This window comes from Pseudonaja textilis, chromosome 6 (assembly GCF_049901715.1).
Source record: "Pseudonaja textilis isolate UNSWEBS1 chromosome 6, rPseTex1.2, whole genome shotgun sequence".
In the NCBI taxonomy this organism is placed as follows: Eukaryota; Metazoa; Chordata; class Lepidosauria; order Squamata; family Elapidae; genus Pseudonaja; species Pseudonaja textilis.
In genome coordinates this window covers 32735086-32752483 of record NC_141995.1, presented here as the reverse complement: position 1 = coordinate 32752483, position 17398 = coordinate 32735086, and the positions used below count along the sequence as shown (strand labels likewise).

General features: G+C 36.0%; 1 protein-coding gene across 1 annotated transcript; it reads left to right on the top strand.

The window, feature by feature from the left end:
* Positions 1–603: 603 nt before the first annotated feature.
* On the top strand, positions 604–16653 carry ADAD1 (adenosine deaminase domain containing 1). The gene is made up of 12 exons (XM_026697992.2): positions 604–815; positions 1000–1217; positions 5122–5304; positions 6641–6808; positions 8352–8438; positions 9387–9512; positions 9602–9725; positions 9872–10042; positions 10464–10690; positions 12682–12919; positions 13125–13257; positions 15288–16653. Exons 2-12 carry the CDS (start codon positions 1010–1012, stop codon positions 15399–15401), a joined length of 1779 nt encoding a protein of 592 aa, XP_026553777.1. The 5' UTR covers positions 604–815; positions 1000–1009; the 3' UTR covers positions 15402–16653.
* Positions 16654–17398: the final 745 nt, after the last annotated feature.

The window sequence follows — 17398 nt, the reverse complement described above, 5'->3', positions numbered from 1 at the left end:
CCTTGTACCCCACTGCCTACTTCGTTCCACGTAGATATACTACCATTAAGGACTTACACGTTGAGTGCAGTTTTTCAAGCAGTTACAAATCCATCTAGTAGTGCTGCCTATCTCACATTTTTGTAGCTTATCAAAAGTAGGCTGTGCTCTATTTTGCTGAATGCCTTACTGAAATCCAAGTATAGTACGTCCACAGCACTTTCCCTGGTCCATTACTTTTGTCACTTTATAAAAAAAATGAATATGTATATTGAGTATTATGTGTAGCGGGGACTGTAAAGTTACATTCAGGCCAGCAAGCCAGACTCGGTAACGTGGCCAAGCTGAGCCAAGCCGCGCTAGATCCAGCCAGGTGTAGCTTTTTCCACTAATTCCACTTCGGAATAAAAACGCTTCAGAAGGCCCCTCCCCCGAAATCCTTCCTACTCGTCCCACTTTTTAAAGCGGGCGGCAGCCCTTACTCTTAAATACAGGCGGCCAGAGATAAAAATCGCCCTTGCCTTTCCAACCGATCAGCTGGAGGCCGCGTCTTCCGACCGCCCTTCCCCCCTCCCTCCGAACCCGCTCCGCTCTGTTGCAGCAGCCGGGAACGCGCGTTTCTAAGAGGCGTCCCAACCAGCGAGCCGCCGCCCAAGAACGTGAAAGCGTCGGGCGGAGGAAGAGAAGTGTTAATCACGTGATTCGCAGCCTTAAGAGCGGGCGAAGGCGGCGTTTTCCCGCGTGGGGTTCTAGAACTGCGGAGGTTCCCTCCCGCGCTTTCTTCCCAGCTTCGTGTAGTTTCTCTCGAAGGCGGAGTTTCCGTTGGCGCTCGTTGGGTGGGTTGAGGGTTAGTGGCTGCCTTCGTTTCCTAAGGGCGGCACGTTTTCCCCGCTGCCCCCCGCACCCCCGTCGCCCATTCTTCTCCTAATAGTTTTGACCGGCGCACGGAGGGCCGCCTTAATGGACGCCGGAATGCCCTGCTGATAAATAACGCTCTTTGTTGTCTCGACTTGGTTTTAGGTGAGAAAAGATGGCAAATGACTGGGCTCAGGTTTCTAGGGTACCTAGTTTTGCTCAAATGTTGAAGAAGAACTTGCCTGCCCAGCCACCCCAACCACCTGCCCCGCCTTCGTCTCACAGTAGTTCGTTTCGGCAAGCGGAGAATGCTAAACCGGTGTATTTAATACCAGAAACATCCAGTGTATCAAACTTGGCGTCTAAAGTGACCCCTATTACAGGTATTGGTGGCTTTCCCTATTATGTTGTCTATCAACACTAAGAAATTAGGAGCTTGGTACTGCTTAAAACATTCCATGGGCCAGGGATCTCCAACCTTGGCAACTTTAAGACTTGTGGACTTCAACTCCCAGAGTTCCTCAGCCAGCTTTTCTGGCTGAGGAACTCTAGGAGTTGAAGTCCACAAGTCTTAGAGTTGCCAAGGTTGGAGACCCCTGCTATAGACAATGTAGTAAATGCATATGAGCTACATAAGACTATGATTAAACTATGGATATGGGGCTGGTCCAGTCTTTGGATGGTAGATAGTCATCCTTAAAAGGTAATATTGTAATACAGGGGGTTGTGCATAAGAGTAATGAGGCCTGGTTGCTTTTGCTTTAGTAGATTAACTTGGTTACAATTTAAAGTATTTCTTTTAAGTTATAGTTTAATGTAAATTTTAAACCTTTATTCCACATATTCTCCCATTGTTTAAGCATTACATTATACTCAAAGTTCCTTCATTTTCCAGATTTAAATTCAATAACACTTTACAGACTAGCAATAATACGTTTATCACTACCACACATGATTTCCAATTCATTTTTGACAAAGTTAAACCCATATTTCTTTTTGGCTAATTAAATCTTTCAATTGTAGATATGTAAAACAATGGCAGACATGACATTATCCTTAGATTTGAGTGTAGGGTCACCCAAGTTGAAAGATATTATTTTACCATAAATTCACCAGTTCAGCTTTGTCACCATTTATTTTCTAAGAAAAAAAAAAAACTTCCTGTGGGGAAACTTTCCTTCTTGGAAAACCTTGTTTTATATTTACTCCAAACTCTCAAAATGGCAAGTCTGACAAAATGTTTGTTGAAATCAACATTTACTTTATCATACCTTAGGTAACCATGCCATCCAAATCTTAATTCATGATCTTCCAAGTCCAGTAGCCTCTTATTCTGAAGGTTCTTTTAGCCAAACCAAACAGCACGCGTCAAAGTACAGTTTGAATTTAAAGTATTTCTTGATTATTTTGTTCCTCTAATAACGTTTTTGCAAATTTGGACAGTCTTGTTTTAGAGAAGCATCTGATTCAAAGAGTAATAACTAGCAAAAAGAATTCCCTTTCCAACATTTAATAATGACCATAGCAAAATTATTTCAATTGACATTTTTGAGCTTTGAACAGAACTTTAAAAAAACCAGTATTTGGAGCAAAATACTAAAAATTTGAAAATAATGTTAAAAATAACTGGCTGGAGAATTCTGGGAGTTGAAGTACACACACCTTCAAGCAATTGAGAAATGCTGCTATAGTGAATAAAGCAAGATATAGTTGCAGTATACAACTACAGTATAGTAGTGGAAAACTCCAGTGTTTTCTTTTTACTGAAGTCAGTATTTGAATATTCCAATTTCACTTTTGGATCAAATCTGTACAGTCCATTTGAGTCTAAGGCAACCATAGGACCTGTTCCAAGTCACTCTTTCACTGAAGGGTGATTTCACAAATAGGAGTAACTTCTCACATTGCATGGGCCTAACTGTTCTTTTTGAAATCAATTCTCTCGAGGAAAGACCTTTTTTTACTTGGTCGTATGTTCGATATTTTTTTAGCTTTTTAAAAAATCTTCATTGGACTGAAAACCATAAATTTTCTTCATAAGATGCTACTCTTGGTAGAATGCTTAGGAGTCTGATGGCAACTCTCAGGTGTTGCAGTATGCCTCCAACCATATGAAAGACAGTTTATTCTCTACCACTGGGCAGTTTTAAGTCTGATCCCAATTTTTTCTTCGCATGTTATTCAGCAGTGTCTCATTAAAGTTGTTTCCAATTGTTCAAGACATAGGGCCAGAATTTAATTGAGAATGGAGATATTTCCTCCTGATGAATGATATCCTCTGATTAGGATACAAAACATGTTCTGCCAGATGAACTGAATGAAAAAAAATGGATCTCTCAAAAGACTGTTTTATTATTTTTCCTTCAGTTTTGTGTAGTGGTGATTTGGACAAAATTTCAGGTGTTCATAAAATTATATACATCAGGAGCATTTGAGAGATAAACATCTGTATCTCTACATTTCTTGTTGAACACTAAAATTGGTAGAAACAAATTCAATGTCCCAAAGATTAATTTTTTCAAAAGGCAACTGAACTTTCTTAGGTTTTTTTTTCTTTGAAAACTGAAGAAGCTACTTGGAGAAATGGAAATTTTCAAAAGGAAAAAACCCTACAAAAGTCCAGTTGCATTTTGAACAAGAATATAGCACCTTTGGCACAACAGTGACCTGGATGACTGAGAATCTCCATAAATAAACAGATTGAATGTTACTTGTCATTGGATACAAAACACATCAGTATAAAGAAGTCGGTTTCTTTACAATGGATTGGAATTGATTTACTATATCCAATAGGAAGACAAATGTTAAGACATATTTTACAATTTATAGGAGACTTTTTTGTACAACAAATGCTGTGGAGATTATACACAACAGAGACTTATGTCTTTGTGGAATAAAATCCAACTGTTAGAAAAGATCCTGTTTAATACCTTAATGAAAAGCCTTATTATTAAGAATCCTTTGAGGATATTTGATCTTGGACGGATAAGAGATAATGATTGTTGTGATTTATGGTAGATTAGAAGCCATTGTGGACTTTCTGTGAATGAAATACAATAAATAGATTGTTAACCAAGGATTTAGAAGTTTAATTCAGTAGTTGGTTTTATCTATTAAATATGTTTTTATATATTAGATAGGTGCCAGGCTAAGTGGGTTGGGTATACAGTATTATAGAAATTTGTGTGCCTGCTTCCCAAGTGGGGAATAGTTGTTATTTTTGAAATATGAGTTATTCAGCAGGGGGGGGGGATTTATGTATATGTTTTGTTTATGAATTTTTAGTGTAGTGTTTTGTTTTTGTATTTCTCTTTTTGAAATTTGTATTTTAATGTTTTGAATAAAATAAAAATTGCTTTAAAATTTGGTTTTGAATTTGGCTGTGTAATTTGGGATACAAAATCATTGGTTGTAGTATAGTGCTAATTATTATTTAAAAAAAGATCTGAAAAGGAACGGTAGCTGTAGTGCTAGTTTCCTGGCATTAAGCCTATTTACTTTTCCATGGTTCGCTTCCTAGAATCTTCAAACTTTAATTAGCAAGATATTAATTGAGTAGTTCCACAATAAACTACAGTTTGTTACTATTGTACACTATTCCCATTTAGGTCTCTTACCAGAATATGAAATAGACAATACTATACAATCATATTTAATATTTTCAAGGCAACTTTCATGTTATCAGTTACAAGAGATTGTACTGTTGTGAGACCTACATTTTCAATCTGTACAGCTAGTAATTTGGCCACACATATATATGCTAGTATGACAATTAGTCTTGATAGCATTTGCTTCTACATCATATTGCAAACATAATATTCATTAACAGAATTCTTTGAATGTAATTATCCATCTCATATTAGCTATTGATACAGCTTGACAAATCTTTTGCAAAACTGTTTGAACTGTTCTTTTTGGATGTTGCTTCAGTTATACAAATTAATGGATTTGTAGTTCAGAATATCCCAAGCATTTCATTATGTTATAGATATAATTATATAAACTTTCTTATAGTTACTGATTTTCTCCCATAGTATTTATCTTGATAAACTTACACTGGAATTTTTAAAATAACTGTTAAAAGTTCTATCCTTCCCTGTACAGGATCTTTAAAGGGGCAGATTAAGTATAAAATGGAATAAGTCTCATTTGTAAATTGACTCTAAAGAGGAATTTTTGGAAGAGAAGAAATATAAATAACAATGAAAGATGTTACTGTGTTTCAGATCAAGTAAACACTGTGTTTCATATTAGTTTTTTTGTGCTCTTTACCAATGTGCTTTATAGGTCAAGACTATCAATATGCTAAAACTGTGCCTATAATTTCAATTACTTCACTTCCTCCCAAGAAAATTCCAAAGGAATTTATTTCAAAATACAAGCGAGGGGAGATCAATCCAGTCTCAGCTTTACATCAGTTTGCACAAATGCAACGTGTACAACTTGAATTAAAGGAGACCGTGGCAACAGGTATTTTTTTTTACTTATAAGGTATCTGCATTGTCCTAATAGCTGGATATTGAAGCATGTATTGTGTACATCAGAAAAGCCTAGGAAACTGGTTTGCTGTAAATAAACTGCATATAGGACTCTATGGTTTGTTACCTTGTGGTTTTTCCTCAGTGTGGTGTAAGAAACTAGCAAACTAAAGTTTGTTTGGCACACTGGTGGGTAATTCTTTTTAGATGGGGGGGGGGGCACATTTATACCAGCATTAAGGAGGGGTTAACTGATGATGTAATTATGGCTCCAATTTTGGCCCTTATTGGTTCTTTTCCAAAAGTTCATAAAATCTATAAGATCCAAAGACAAACCAGAGTATATAATTTATATTTATTAGATCCAGCCTGTAGTTGTACAATTCAAGGTGTTGTACATAGTGTTCCTGCTTTCTGTTTTCCCCCCTGAACAACAACCTGATGAGGTGGGTTGGGTTGATAAAGATTGGTCCAAAGTCACTCAGTCAGCTCACAACTTAGTTTCTAATCCAGTGCCCTAACAAATGGTGAAAGGGGAAAAATAGGAAAAGGATTAGAGGTGCCTTAAGCTTCTGGAAGGCTTAAAATACTTGGTGCATTTTTAAAATTTCCAACAAAAGAAAATAAAAATTGATCCCAACTACTAAAGAGGCATTCCTGAATTAACCGAACTTAGCTAATGTATTTTCTGAATTAAGCTATAGGAAATCACTCTGAAAGCAAATGAAAGATCCTGATCAAAAAACTCAGAAGTCTTGGTATGGTATATTTGAGGAATATGTAATGGCTATTTTAAATGCCATCTGCCAGGTATTCACATTGTTCTACAGGTTTAGTTGTGAAATCAGATCTCTTAATTGCTGTTCCCAATATTTTACTATAGTATTGCATGCCAGACTTAAATAAGATTGTTAAGATGTCTCTTGCCTTCATCTAGCTAAAATCTAAAATTCTTTTATGTAGAAATCTGATATAACATGATGCTAGGAACTGGTAAATGGGTGCTAATTTCACCTATTTATCAGGAAGAGGGTTTTATTTGGTGGTATGAAACAACTGTCAACAATCTATTTTGAAATGTTTAAACATGTAGTTCAATTATTCTGTTAAATTGACAAGATCATTGCAACGTGATTGCATTTTAGACGAGGACATAAAATTACAGAGATGCTAACATGTTTGAGAGTCATAACCTTTATTTTTTATTTTTCCTAAATCTAGGTAGACTAGAGTTTGATATTAGTAAAGCATAGTTAAAGCTGGGTGAAAACATGTTAATTTTTATGAAACTAGAAATAAATGTTTGCTTTCCTTTTTGCATTTTGAAGGAAATATCTTGGGGAGTTACTTTGCTTTTTGTGCCATAGTTGATGGCATTCAGTATAAGACTGGGTTGGGCCAAAATAAGAAGGAATCAAAATCAAATGCAGCAAAACTTGCTCTTGATGAACTTCTGCAGTTGGAAGAGGCAGAACCAAAAGCTTTGGAAAACCCAGGTAAAGCTTTTATCTTGAAACATAAATGGATATTCTCTCTGTTCAATTGGAGTTTGAGTGATGGAGGGAATATCTCCCCAACTGTTTGGTGCAGCAGCCCTGAACCTTTTGGGCGCCAGCGATTGGTTTCATGGAGTGAGGTTTTTCCAAAAACCTGGTGGGGGGGGGGTTTCACATGCTGCCTGCATGTTGCATGTGTGCAGATGGAGCTTCACTTGTTTGCTCGGCCTGGTTTCTGGTGTCAGTCCATCGCCTGGAATTGGGGGACCCCTGGATTAGTGGTATTCTTCATATCTAAGACTTAGTACTAGGACTCTGGAGAAAAGAGCAGATAGAATATTTTTTTCCTAACCTTGAGGTGGTAGGTAGGTTCTGCCTTAATGGGACATATTATCAAATGTAAAATAAGAATTTTGTTAGATGAATATCAGAAGATTTAATAGATTTAACATTGCAGTATAGCATTTTCTTTAGAACAATTATTTATTTGGTAAATTTATGTAGTTACCCATCTCATATTGTTCTGACCCAGCCAAAGTTTCTGAAAGCAAACACGGATAAACTCAAACTTTCACGGCTTTAATCTACAAATAACCCTCTTTGTAGATAACAGATGGCTTGCAGCCAATTAGTCCAATAAATCAGAGCCTGTAATCATCACACTAACTCCTTTGAACTTTTTTTGCCTTCTGCAAAGGCAAAAGCAGTTTGCAACCAAGCTTATATTCCCTAGAGGGAGGGGTCATTACATTGTCTCCTTACTCCCGAGTCGTCTATGCAGCTTCAGCTGTTCCCTCCTACGAAGGATCCTGCGATCACATGCACTGAACACAGGTTCTTCTGAAACTTCCTCGTCATTGCTGCCAGCCCCCACCATCTCTGAAGGCAGCAGTCCATTCCCTGATGGTCCCAGCCCCTTCTCTGAATCCTCGGTCTCTTCTACCGTCTGCACCTGCTGCCGGCTAACCACAACACATGTACAGTATGTGACTGAGTAGCATACAAAGTTAAACACAAAACAATATAGCAAAATAAACCCCACGAAAGCAACAAAAACATCAATACAATAAAAATAATTAAAAACAATCTGCTGGCTAGCACTCCATTTTCCTGCCATATGAGTTTAGATGAAGAGAAGTAGAAATCAAATTGTAGAGAGTCCTAGATTTAATCTTATGTAGAAGCTGCTGCCTTAAATAATGTTACATTCATTTACAGGAGCCATTTTATAAACCTACCTTGGTAACATTTTTTTTCTTTTGCCAATATATAATTCTCTCATCCACATCTTAAATTGCTCTTAAGTATATGATGTTAAAGTGGTGATTTCTGCTGCCATTGAAGAACAGTCCCACTATGTCACATGTTAACCATTACCTTGGAAGGAAGTAATTTGACTGAATTAACTGGGAATAGGGTCAATGCAGTCAGGACAGAACAGTAATGAGAGATAAAATTTCACACCAGCATAGTTTTTTTAAGGGTGACTCGGGGACTTCAGTGTGGAAGGGTTTTCTCTTTATAACTGCTCCTGTGTTTGCAGGTCCTGTCAGAAATTTTGCTGAAACTATACATGCAGCCAAACCTCAAATAACAACAGAATCTGCCTATTTGACAAAGATTCATTATGGTAGGAATGTGCTGTTTTATTCTTAAACACCTTTTTAAACACCTAAATTAATCCATATAGTTTATCCATTTTGTTGATGAATTAATGCAGTATCTGTAACAGCATTGAATTATCAGTGTCAAATACCTGCTTATCTGTGTTGCAGATAAACACACCCATTCCAGCTCTGCAAAGGCAAAAAACATCCCAATACGTCACTGTTACGGCCTGTGATGCGATCAGGTTTGACAGCCCTGATCTAGAGCCTGATTGTCTAATCTTTTGGTTTGTTTAGGCCACATTGAGTGAAGAGGAATTGTTTTGGGCTACAAACAATGTATATATTATAGACAAAGTATTTTTTGAAAACTTCCATTACTTTTTATATTTTGGGGCAGTATTTCGCGCTATCCAGGGACACATCTGAGCCAGGGGTTGGACATGCCTGATCTAGACCTCGAGGGGCCTTTCCAACCCTCTTATTCAAGGGTAAATGGATTTGGCCTGACCTGGATTTGAGAGTCGCACAGCTCTAGTGATTATGGGCAGAAAAGTCTGCATTAGGAGCTAGATGGAGCAATAATATATGGAAGAAGGTCAAAAATAGTGATCATGTGACTGAAAAATCTTGCCCTGTTGTAATTGTGAGCCAGGCACTGGGCAACAATGGAGCTGCTGCTGCTACTGATAGAAGTACAAAGACCAGTCATAATTATCACTATATAGCATCATTGTACGTTCAATCACTGAATATGGAATCATTAAACAAGGACCACCTGTAGTTCAAATGTCTAAGCTAAATAGTTGGGAGTCCTACAGATTTCAAGAAAATGATTTTCCACTCAGAAGTTACCCAATTTATGCACTGAAGAATGCAAACTTTAATGTTCTTTCTTTTCTTGAATGATTATACCAGTATAGCTTAAAAAAACTTACTTTATTTACTTTTTAAAAAAAATATTTTACTAGAGGAGAAGCATCTCACACATAGAAAAATTTCTCAAGTTGTCAGAAAAATATTCGATAATTTGGTGGCTAAGTATCCAGAGTACCAGAGTTGTAGCAGTTCAGTAGCTGCCTTCATAATTGAAAGAGGTAGGCATGCTTCCTGTAAATAATAATGTTTAGGTGTTGGTAGTCTTTTTACCCTGAGCATTAAAAAAAAATTACTCTTTTCCCCATAGCTACACAATATGAAGTGGTGGCTGTTGGAACAGGTGAATTTAATTATAGCCAATGCAGTCATCCTGATGGAAGAGTGTTGCATGATAGTCATGCAGTTGTTACTGCAAGGCGCTCTCTACTTAGGTAAGTATATAATGATGTTCCCCCCAACTCAGTTACATTTATGTAATTCTTCTATGATGTTGAAGTTCACAGAATTTCAGCTGCATTTAATATGGATTTTTAAAGACTTGATGTCTAATGTCTGACATGTTAATATTTCTTTAAAGGTATTTTTATAGGCAGCTTTTAATTTACTACAGTAAAAATCCTGCTATAATGGACAAATCCATATTTTGTACTGATCCAACATCTAACCTGCTTGCATTAAAACCAAATATAAAAGTATTTCTCTACATGAATCAGTTGCCAAAAGGATCTGCTCAGATAAAGTCTAAGTTGTAAGTAGTGTTTTCTAAATATAAAGCCGAATTCATAATTTTCCTCAAAAACATGTTTTTGATTATGTATTGGTGAGGCTTTTTGTTTATTTAATTTATATATTCCATTGTGTTTAGAAGTCCGAAGTGGCATAAGATAGTGTTGTTTCCTATTTTTTGCTCTCCCAAAGCTACTCTATGAGGTAGATTGTCCAAAAGCTATCCATTGAATTCCAGTAGCTGAGAGTGGATTAGAATCTGTGTCTTTCCTTGTCCAACACCTTAATTTATTATACTGTGATAAAATATTCTTGAAGAACAATAAAATACTTTTCAAACTAGCTTTTATTTCAGTATTTGGTATCCTCTTAAAATACTGTTTTTATTTCTCTTATCTGTATGTTTGGGATATATAAGGGCTGATCTATATCCTTTGTTGTAGGCACCTCAATCCAAACTCAGTATCTGCATTTGAAGCTGATGAAGAACTGTGTCTTCATGTGGTTGTTGAAGGCAAGGTTTATCTGACAGCTTTTTGTCCTGCTGAAATTGCCACAATAAGCAGCATGTCTGCCAGTGATAAACTGACAAGGTGGGAAGTGTTAGGTGTTCAAGGAGCCCTACTGAGTCACTTCATTCAGCCAATTTATGTTAGCACAATAGTTCTTGGTAAGTAAATTATTTCTAATTCAGTAGTGCTGCATTATAAAGTTATACAGTCATGTGAAAAAGAAAGTACATCCTCTTTGAGGTCTATAGTTCTGCATATCAGGACATAACTAAAAATCATCTGGTCCTTAGCAGTTCTTAAAAAGAGGTAAATACAACCTCAGATGAACTACAGCACATGACATATTACACCATGTTATCGTTTATTTTAGAAAAAGAAAGGCAAAATGGACAAGACATATGTGGAAAAACAAGGTGCACTCTTACTCATTCCATAGGCATGAAGAGGCTAAGTAGCAGTGAGGTGCTGCTAATCAAGTGCCCTTGATTAATTGAACATCAGCAAGTGTGACTACCTCTCTAAAAATTGAGATTTTAGAAATTTGGTCTCCAGCATAGAAGTGTGGGTTAATACAATACCAAAGAGTAAAGTCATCAGCAATTATTTTAGAGAAGCAGTTGTTGTTGTCCATCAATCTGGAAAGAGTTATAAGGCCATTTCCAAACAATTTAAAGCCCATCATTTTACAGTGAGGAAGATTACCCCTAAGTGGACAAACATTCAAGATAATTTCAAATCATCCCAGAAAATTCACCCCAAAGTCAGATCATGGAATGCTCAGAGAAATAGCAGAAAAACCCAAGAGTTACATCTTAAGACTCTACAGCCTTCAGTTAGCATGTTAAATGTTAATCTTCATGACAGTACAATAAGAAAAAGACTGAACAAGTATTGTTTGCTTGGAAGGATCGCCAGGAGAAAGCTGCTTTTCCCTAAAAAAAAAGAAAATGATTGCATGGTTAGGCTTACAGAGTTGCATCTAAACAAATTACAAAACTTACGAAACACTGCCCTTTGGACAGATGAAACCATAATGCACAGTGCCATATTTGGTGAAACAAAACATTGCATATCAGCACAAACATCTCATATCAACCATCAAGCATGTTGGTAGCGGGGGTGATGATTTGGGCTTGTTTTATAGCCACAAGAACTGGGCAAATTACAGTTTTTGAGTTGACCATGAACTTTTTTCTATATAATAAAACATTCTAAAGTCAAACAGGAGGCCATCTGTTGGACAGCTAAAGCTCTCTGGCATTGGGTCATGTTATAGGACAATGATTTCAAGTGCACTAGCAAATCTACAACAGAATGGCTGAAAAAGAAAAGAACTAAAGTATTCCAAAGGCCCGGGCAAAGTCCAGTCCTCAACCCAATTGAGATGTTGTGGTGAGATCTTAAAAGACTTGTGTATTAGCAAATGCCCACAAACCTCAATGAATTGAAGCAATGCAAAGAAGAGTAGGCCAAAATTCCTCCCCAACTATGTGAGAAAGTCATACAGAAAACAATGGTTTCAAGTTATTGCTGCTAAAAGTGGTTCTACAAGCAATTGTATCATAAGGTGTACTTAGTTTTTTACAGATGATTTCTCCATTTGGGGGTTGTTGTTTTTTGGTAAAATGACAGTGTAATGTCATGCATTGTTAATATGATATTGTATTTACCTTTTTCACATGACTATATTATAAGAGTGAAGAGAAGAAATATAGATTTAAATGCTACATTTATTTTCAGTTAAAAATATGAACCTTTGACTTTCTAAATTCTTGCAGTGCTGGAATTCTATGAAATTCTCATTTAGAACTTAAGATATAAATTTCAGTATGTATTCATAGGCAGTTTTTGACCTAACTGATGTTTGTTTTATAATGAATTATTTAGCAGATCTATGTATTTAAACTGAATCTGCTATGTAGTTGCAAATGCATTTTAATCAGTATTGAAATAGTAAACACAAATTTTATTAGCAGCATCTGTTTTCAGTGTCTTTAAATTTTACTGTTCTACATAAAAGTAAATGTCTACTGTAATTTTATAGAAGTTCATCTTGCCATTTACAGTGACGATGACAATAGAATTAATTTTCAAGTTAATTTCTTGATCCTCTTTTTAATATTTGTGATATGCCTCTCAATTTTTTTAGGGGACGCAAATTGCTGTAGTACAAGAGGATTAGAAATAGCCATCAAACAGCGCATAGACGATGCACTTAGTAAAAAATTTCCCATGTTCTACCTTGTGAATAGACCTCATATTAATTTGGTAACTGCTGCATACCCTGTGGAAATTGACCTGGACCATAGGTCTCTTAGTGTGAATTGGTCCCAAGGAGACTTATCGCTGGAGGTGATAGATGGATTAAATGGAAAAATCATTGAAAGGTCAGTGTTCCAATAAAGTTCATTAAATAAAATATGAACTTGTTCTTTCGAAAAATTGAAGAAATTTTAATTTTATGAAATAATTTTGATAGGTTTCTTTCAAAACAATTTTCAATTTTATTATGTAATGATAGCTTACAGTTTTAACCAATGGTAATTGTTCTCGGAATATGCTCCTTATTATTGCTATCTTTTTCAAAATTAGTTCACCCTTCAAAAGCGGTATTTCAATGGCAAGTCGTCTTTGCAAAGCTGCAATGTTAAGTCGCTTTAAGTTACTGGTTAAAGAATCAAAGAGAGAAGATTTACTTAAAGCAACAACTTACCATGAAGCAAAGGTAACATTAGCTAATATAAATATGCTCTAATAAAAGTGTCATAATTTCTAATGTAGAATTTTAGCTATTGAACTATTGACTTCAAAGCTAAGTAATAATCATAGTGTGATTTAAGTATTAGCAAGTAATTATTTCAGATCTGTTGCAGAAATAGGTTTGCATTGATTTAGAATGTGATTTGGAAAGTGGATCTGCATGTTTCTTGTCTTAATTTCACAGGATGACTTCATGATACTGCCTAGGAATCATATCAAAAACAAGCCACATTTATTTAAGTTAACTGTTTTTGGAATTCTGCCCATCTTTATATCCCTTGTTTCTTTTTTTACACTTGTAACAAAATAAGAAAAATTGAGTATCCTTTTATAGTGGCCTTGAGGAATTTAGGATATACAGTATAAGAAGCATCTCATACTACACTGTGTGCACAATTATTAGGCAAGTGAGTATTTTGACCATATCATTTTTATGCTTTTTTTTCCACCTCCAAGTTATATAAACTTGAATGCTCAGTGGATATAAGCATATCAGAGGCTGTGTGTTTGTATAATATGGGAGGGTGTGGCCTAAGGAGATCAACACCCTATATCAAGGTGCATAATTATTAGGTAGCTTCTTTTTGTCAGGCACAATGGGCCAAAAAAGAGATTTAACTGACTCTAAAAAGTCAAACATTGTAAAAAGTCTTTCAGCAGCATTCTTGAATTCTTGTGGCTAGCCAGTAAAGGCCTTAAAGATGAAAGAATAATGACATGGCCCTCTTCCTCACCTGACCTAAACCCTATTGAGAATTCTGGGCCCTTCTTAAACAGGAGATTTACGATAAAACAGTACACCTCACTGAACAGTATTTGGGAGGCTGTGGTTTCTGCTGCACAAAAAGTTGATTGTCAACAGTTCAAAAAACTGACAAGAAAGCAAAAGCCTCACTTTTACTTTCTTAAATATCCAGGTTTGTGGTTTATTAATATTTTGGATTGACCAAGAGCACTGTAGTTGTTCAATAATAAAATTAATCTTCCAAAATACAACTTACCTAATAATTGTGCACACAGTGTAAGTGTGCTGTTTTATAATACCATCTGTAATTGGATTTATCATAAAATAAAATAAAATACCTCTTTTACCATCTAAAGGCAAACTTTGTGATAACTTGTATTTAACAACTAAAATATGGGCCATCTATTCAAGCAATGATAGAAAAATTGGTATTGCCTGTACGATCTGCATAGGCTTTTTCCAATTCCCCCAAACTACTACATTAATAGATTGTGGAAAGCAAAAAAGGAACATTCAAGCTCAGCTTCGTTCTTAGCAACTATAGGATCAGTGGGCCAACCCGAGGATTTTTTTATATCCTCTGTCTTAACGAATCTCAACCCTGCTTACTGTTTCTGTTCCATGTACATGTAGTCTTCAACTTACGACCACAGTTGAGCCCAAAATTTCCATTGCTAAGTGAGGCAGTTAAAAGGAGCTATGCCTCATTCTGCAACCTTTTTTGCTACAGTTATAATGAATTGCGGCAATTGTTAAGTGAATCATGCAGTCATTAAGCAAATCTGGCTTTCCCCATTGTCTTGCCTGTCAGAAGCCGGCTGGGAAGATTACAAATAGTGATCATATGACCTCAAGACAGTGTAACTGTTATCAGTACAAGCCAGTGCCAGAATTTTGATCACAGGGATGTTGCAACAGTCCTAAGTGTGAAAACTGGTAATCACTTTTTTCAATGTTGTAATTTTCAGTCGCTAAATGAATGGTTGTAAGTTGAGGAGTACCTGTAAGTGACTCCTGGTTGAGATCGTTCATTCCTGTGACAGTGACATACAGCTCTTCTTTTACTTAAAAAAAAAGTAACAATAAAAAAGTCAAAACAAAAAAATCACAGTATAAGATCTAGGAAAAAGTTTCAGCCATCCATTACATCGGTTAAAAATCAGAAATTAAAGTGCATTTCCGAAACCGGTTATTGTTAAAATTTCTTACCAATTCTTATCAATTCCTCAGTAATTTTTTTTTTAATTTAGATTATGGCAGAATCTTACCAAGAGACAAAATACTTGCTGAAATCCTACCTGGAGCAACATGGTTATGGGTCTTGGATTGTGAAGTCCCCACACATTGAATATTTCAGCATGTAAAGGTTAATATACCAGCTCTATGACCTAAGAAAGAAATAAGCTTTTGCTTTTGAGAAGAATTTTTTATTTGGTTAATGACTGTGGATCAATGCTGACCAGTAATGTGAGCTGATAGCAAAATAAATATGCTATTTTAGTTAATACATGCAGGTCTTTTTTTCTTTTGTCAGTATAAAAATAATAAAAATTGAATTAGTTTGTGCTATGTACTTGCTGCAAACTGCTATCTCAAGGACTTGAATTTGAGGAGTACTTTTGGGGAAAATATAGTGCGATTGATTATAGTTTTGATCTGTACCATGTTATATAATAGCAGGACCAGTTATATATCATTGGCTTGCTTTCTGAAGAGTTATGTGCAATTCTGGCATAAAAAGTCACAGTTTACCTTGTTAATCATTTTGAAACCTTGTGGGTTTAAATCCCTTTTCAGTTGTGGAACTTAAATTTATCTTCAGGAAACTACACAAATTATGCTTGCATTGTAAGAGTAAACGCCTACAAATACATTTTGAACAAAGTATGTGATCTGTTTGCTGTATATTATGGGATTCTGTAACTTGCAGAACTTTCAAATAATATTTGGCCCACTAATGGAAACAACTTGGAAAATGTATTGGGTATCTCAAAATATTTAATTTGCAATTTGACTTCTTTTGTTATTCTTAAGACTTAAATTGAATGTTGATACTGCTTTGTATAGTGATACTATAATTTATTTCTAGTAAAATAAGCATGATTTGACTAATTCTGGAGAGTATGGTTTATTAATATACTGAAACACTTATTTGAATCTCCAACCTACGAACAAAAGAGAATATTCTTTAGAAGTTAAACTATTTTGAGGGTGGGAGAGCCTTTCACATGCAATGTGAAAGTGCTTTACAATGGCTGTATAGAACAGTTAAGCTATATGAAGGAGTAAGTCTTAAAACCACTTTAATGGAAAATTAACTTTATGGATTCGTCTTTAGTTCAAGAAGGAATCTTCATGATGATTACTGAAAATGATTGTTCATGCAATTGTACATAAATGCAAAGTATTCATGCGCCTTGTAGAGATCTTACCCCTCATAAATGACTTCCTTTTGTTTATAAAGCAACGAAACCACTGAAAGTCAATCTTTTTTTTTTTTTTCATTTTTTTAGTGATTAGATTTCCTATGTTTAAATTTAGCACAAGAATTTGTGTATAAGCATTTTTATTTTATTTCATTGTGTGTATTGGAATAATAAATATATAATAAAATTAGCAATATTCAGTGCTTATTTCTTTGCTAAATTAATATTTTCCAGTAAAACTGGTCTCTGCTATAAATCAAGAATTGTCTAAATTTTCCTTTTATAAGAAAATGAGTCATTTTCTATTCCCTGGACCAATTTTTTTCTAGTAGTATTACAACAGATCTGTGGGGGGATTATTCTTTGCAATAATAAAATTAAGTGGACAACAAGTGTTTATTTGTATGAACCTGTAAAGTAGCAGCAGGGGTGGGATCCGACCGGTGTAATTACTGGTTTGGTGGCTATGTGTCACGTGCACATGTGTGCTTTGCACGCATGCGTGCCTGATGTGCACTGTGTGCGCATGCAATTAACAAACTGCTGAGCTACCTGGACCTGGCTACCTGGCTGAGCAGCACTGCGCGCAAGTGCACAGCGTTTGTAAAAGCACTTTTTTCCTGCTTTTTCAACTGCAGCTATGCCGTGCAAAGCAGCTGAGGTTGAAAAAGCAGGAAATAAGGGACAGCTAAGAGCCCGGGTGGGCCGAACAGCAGCAGACACAGAACAGGTTCTATGTTTGCTGTTCTTCAGAGCTACCGGTTCTACAGAGCCAGACAGAACCGGTAGCATCCCACCCCTGAGTAGCAGCCTCCAGTTTCTCCAGCATTGCGGACTGGGGCGGAGAGGGGATGGTTCCATGTGAACAGCTCTATTTGCGCAAGTGGTAGACACATGCATCTGCCGTTCACACAAATAGAGCTGTGTGCGCTTGC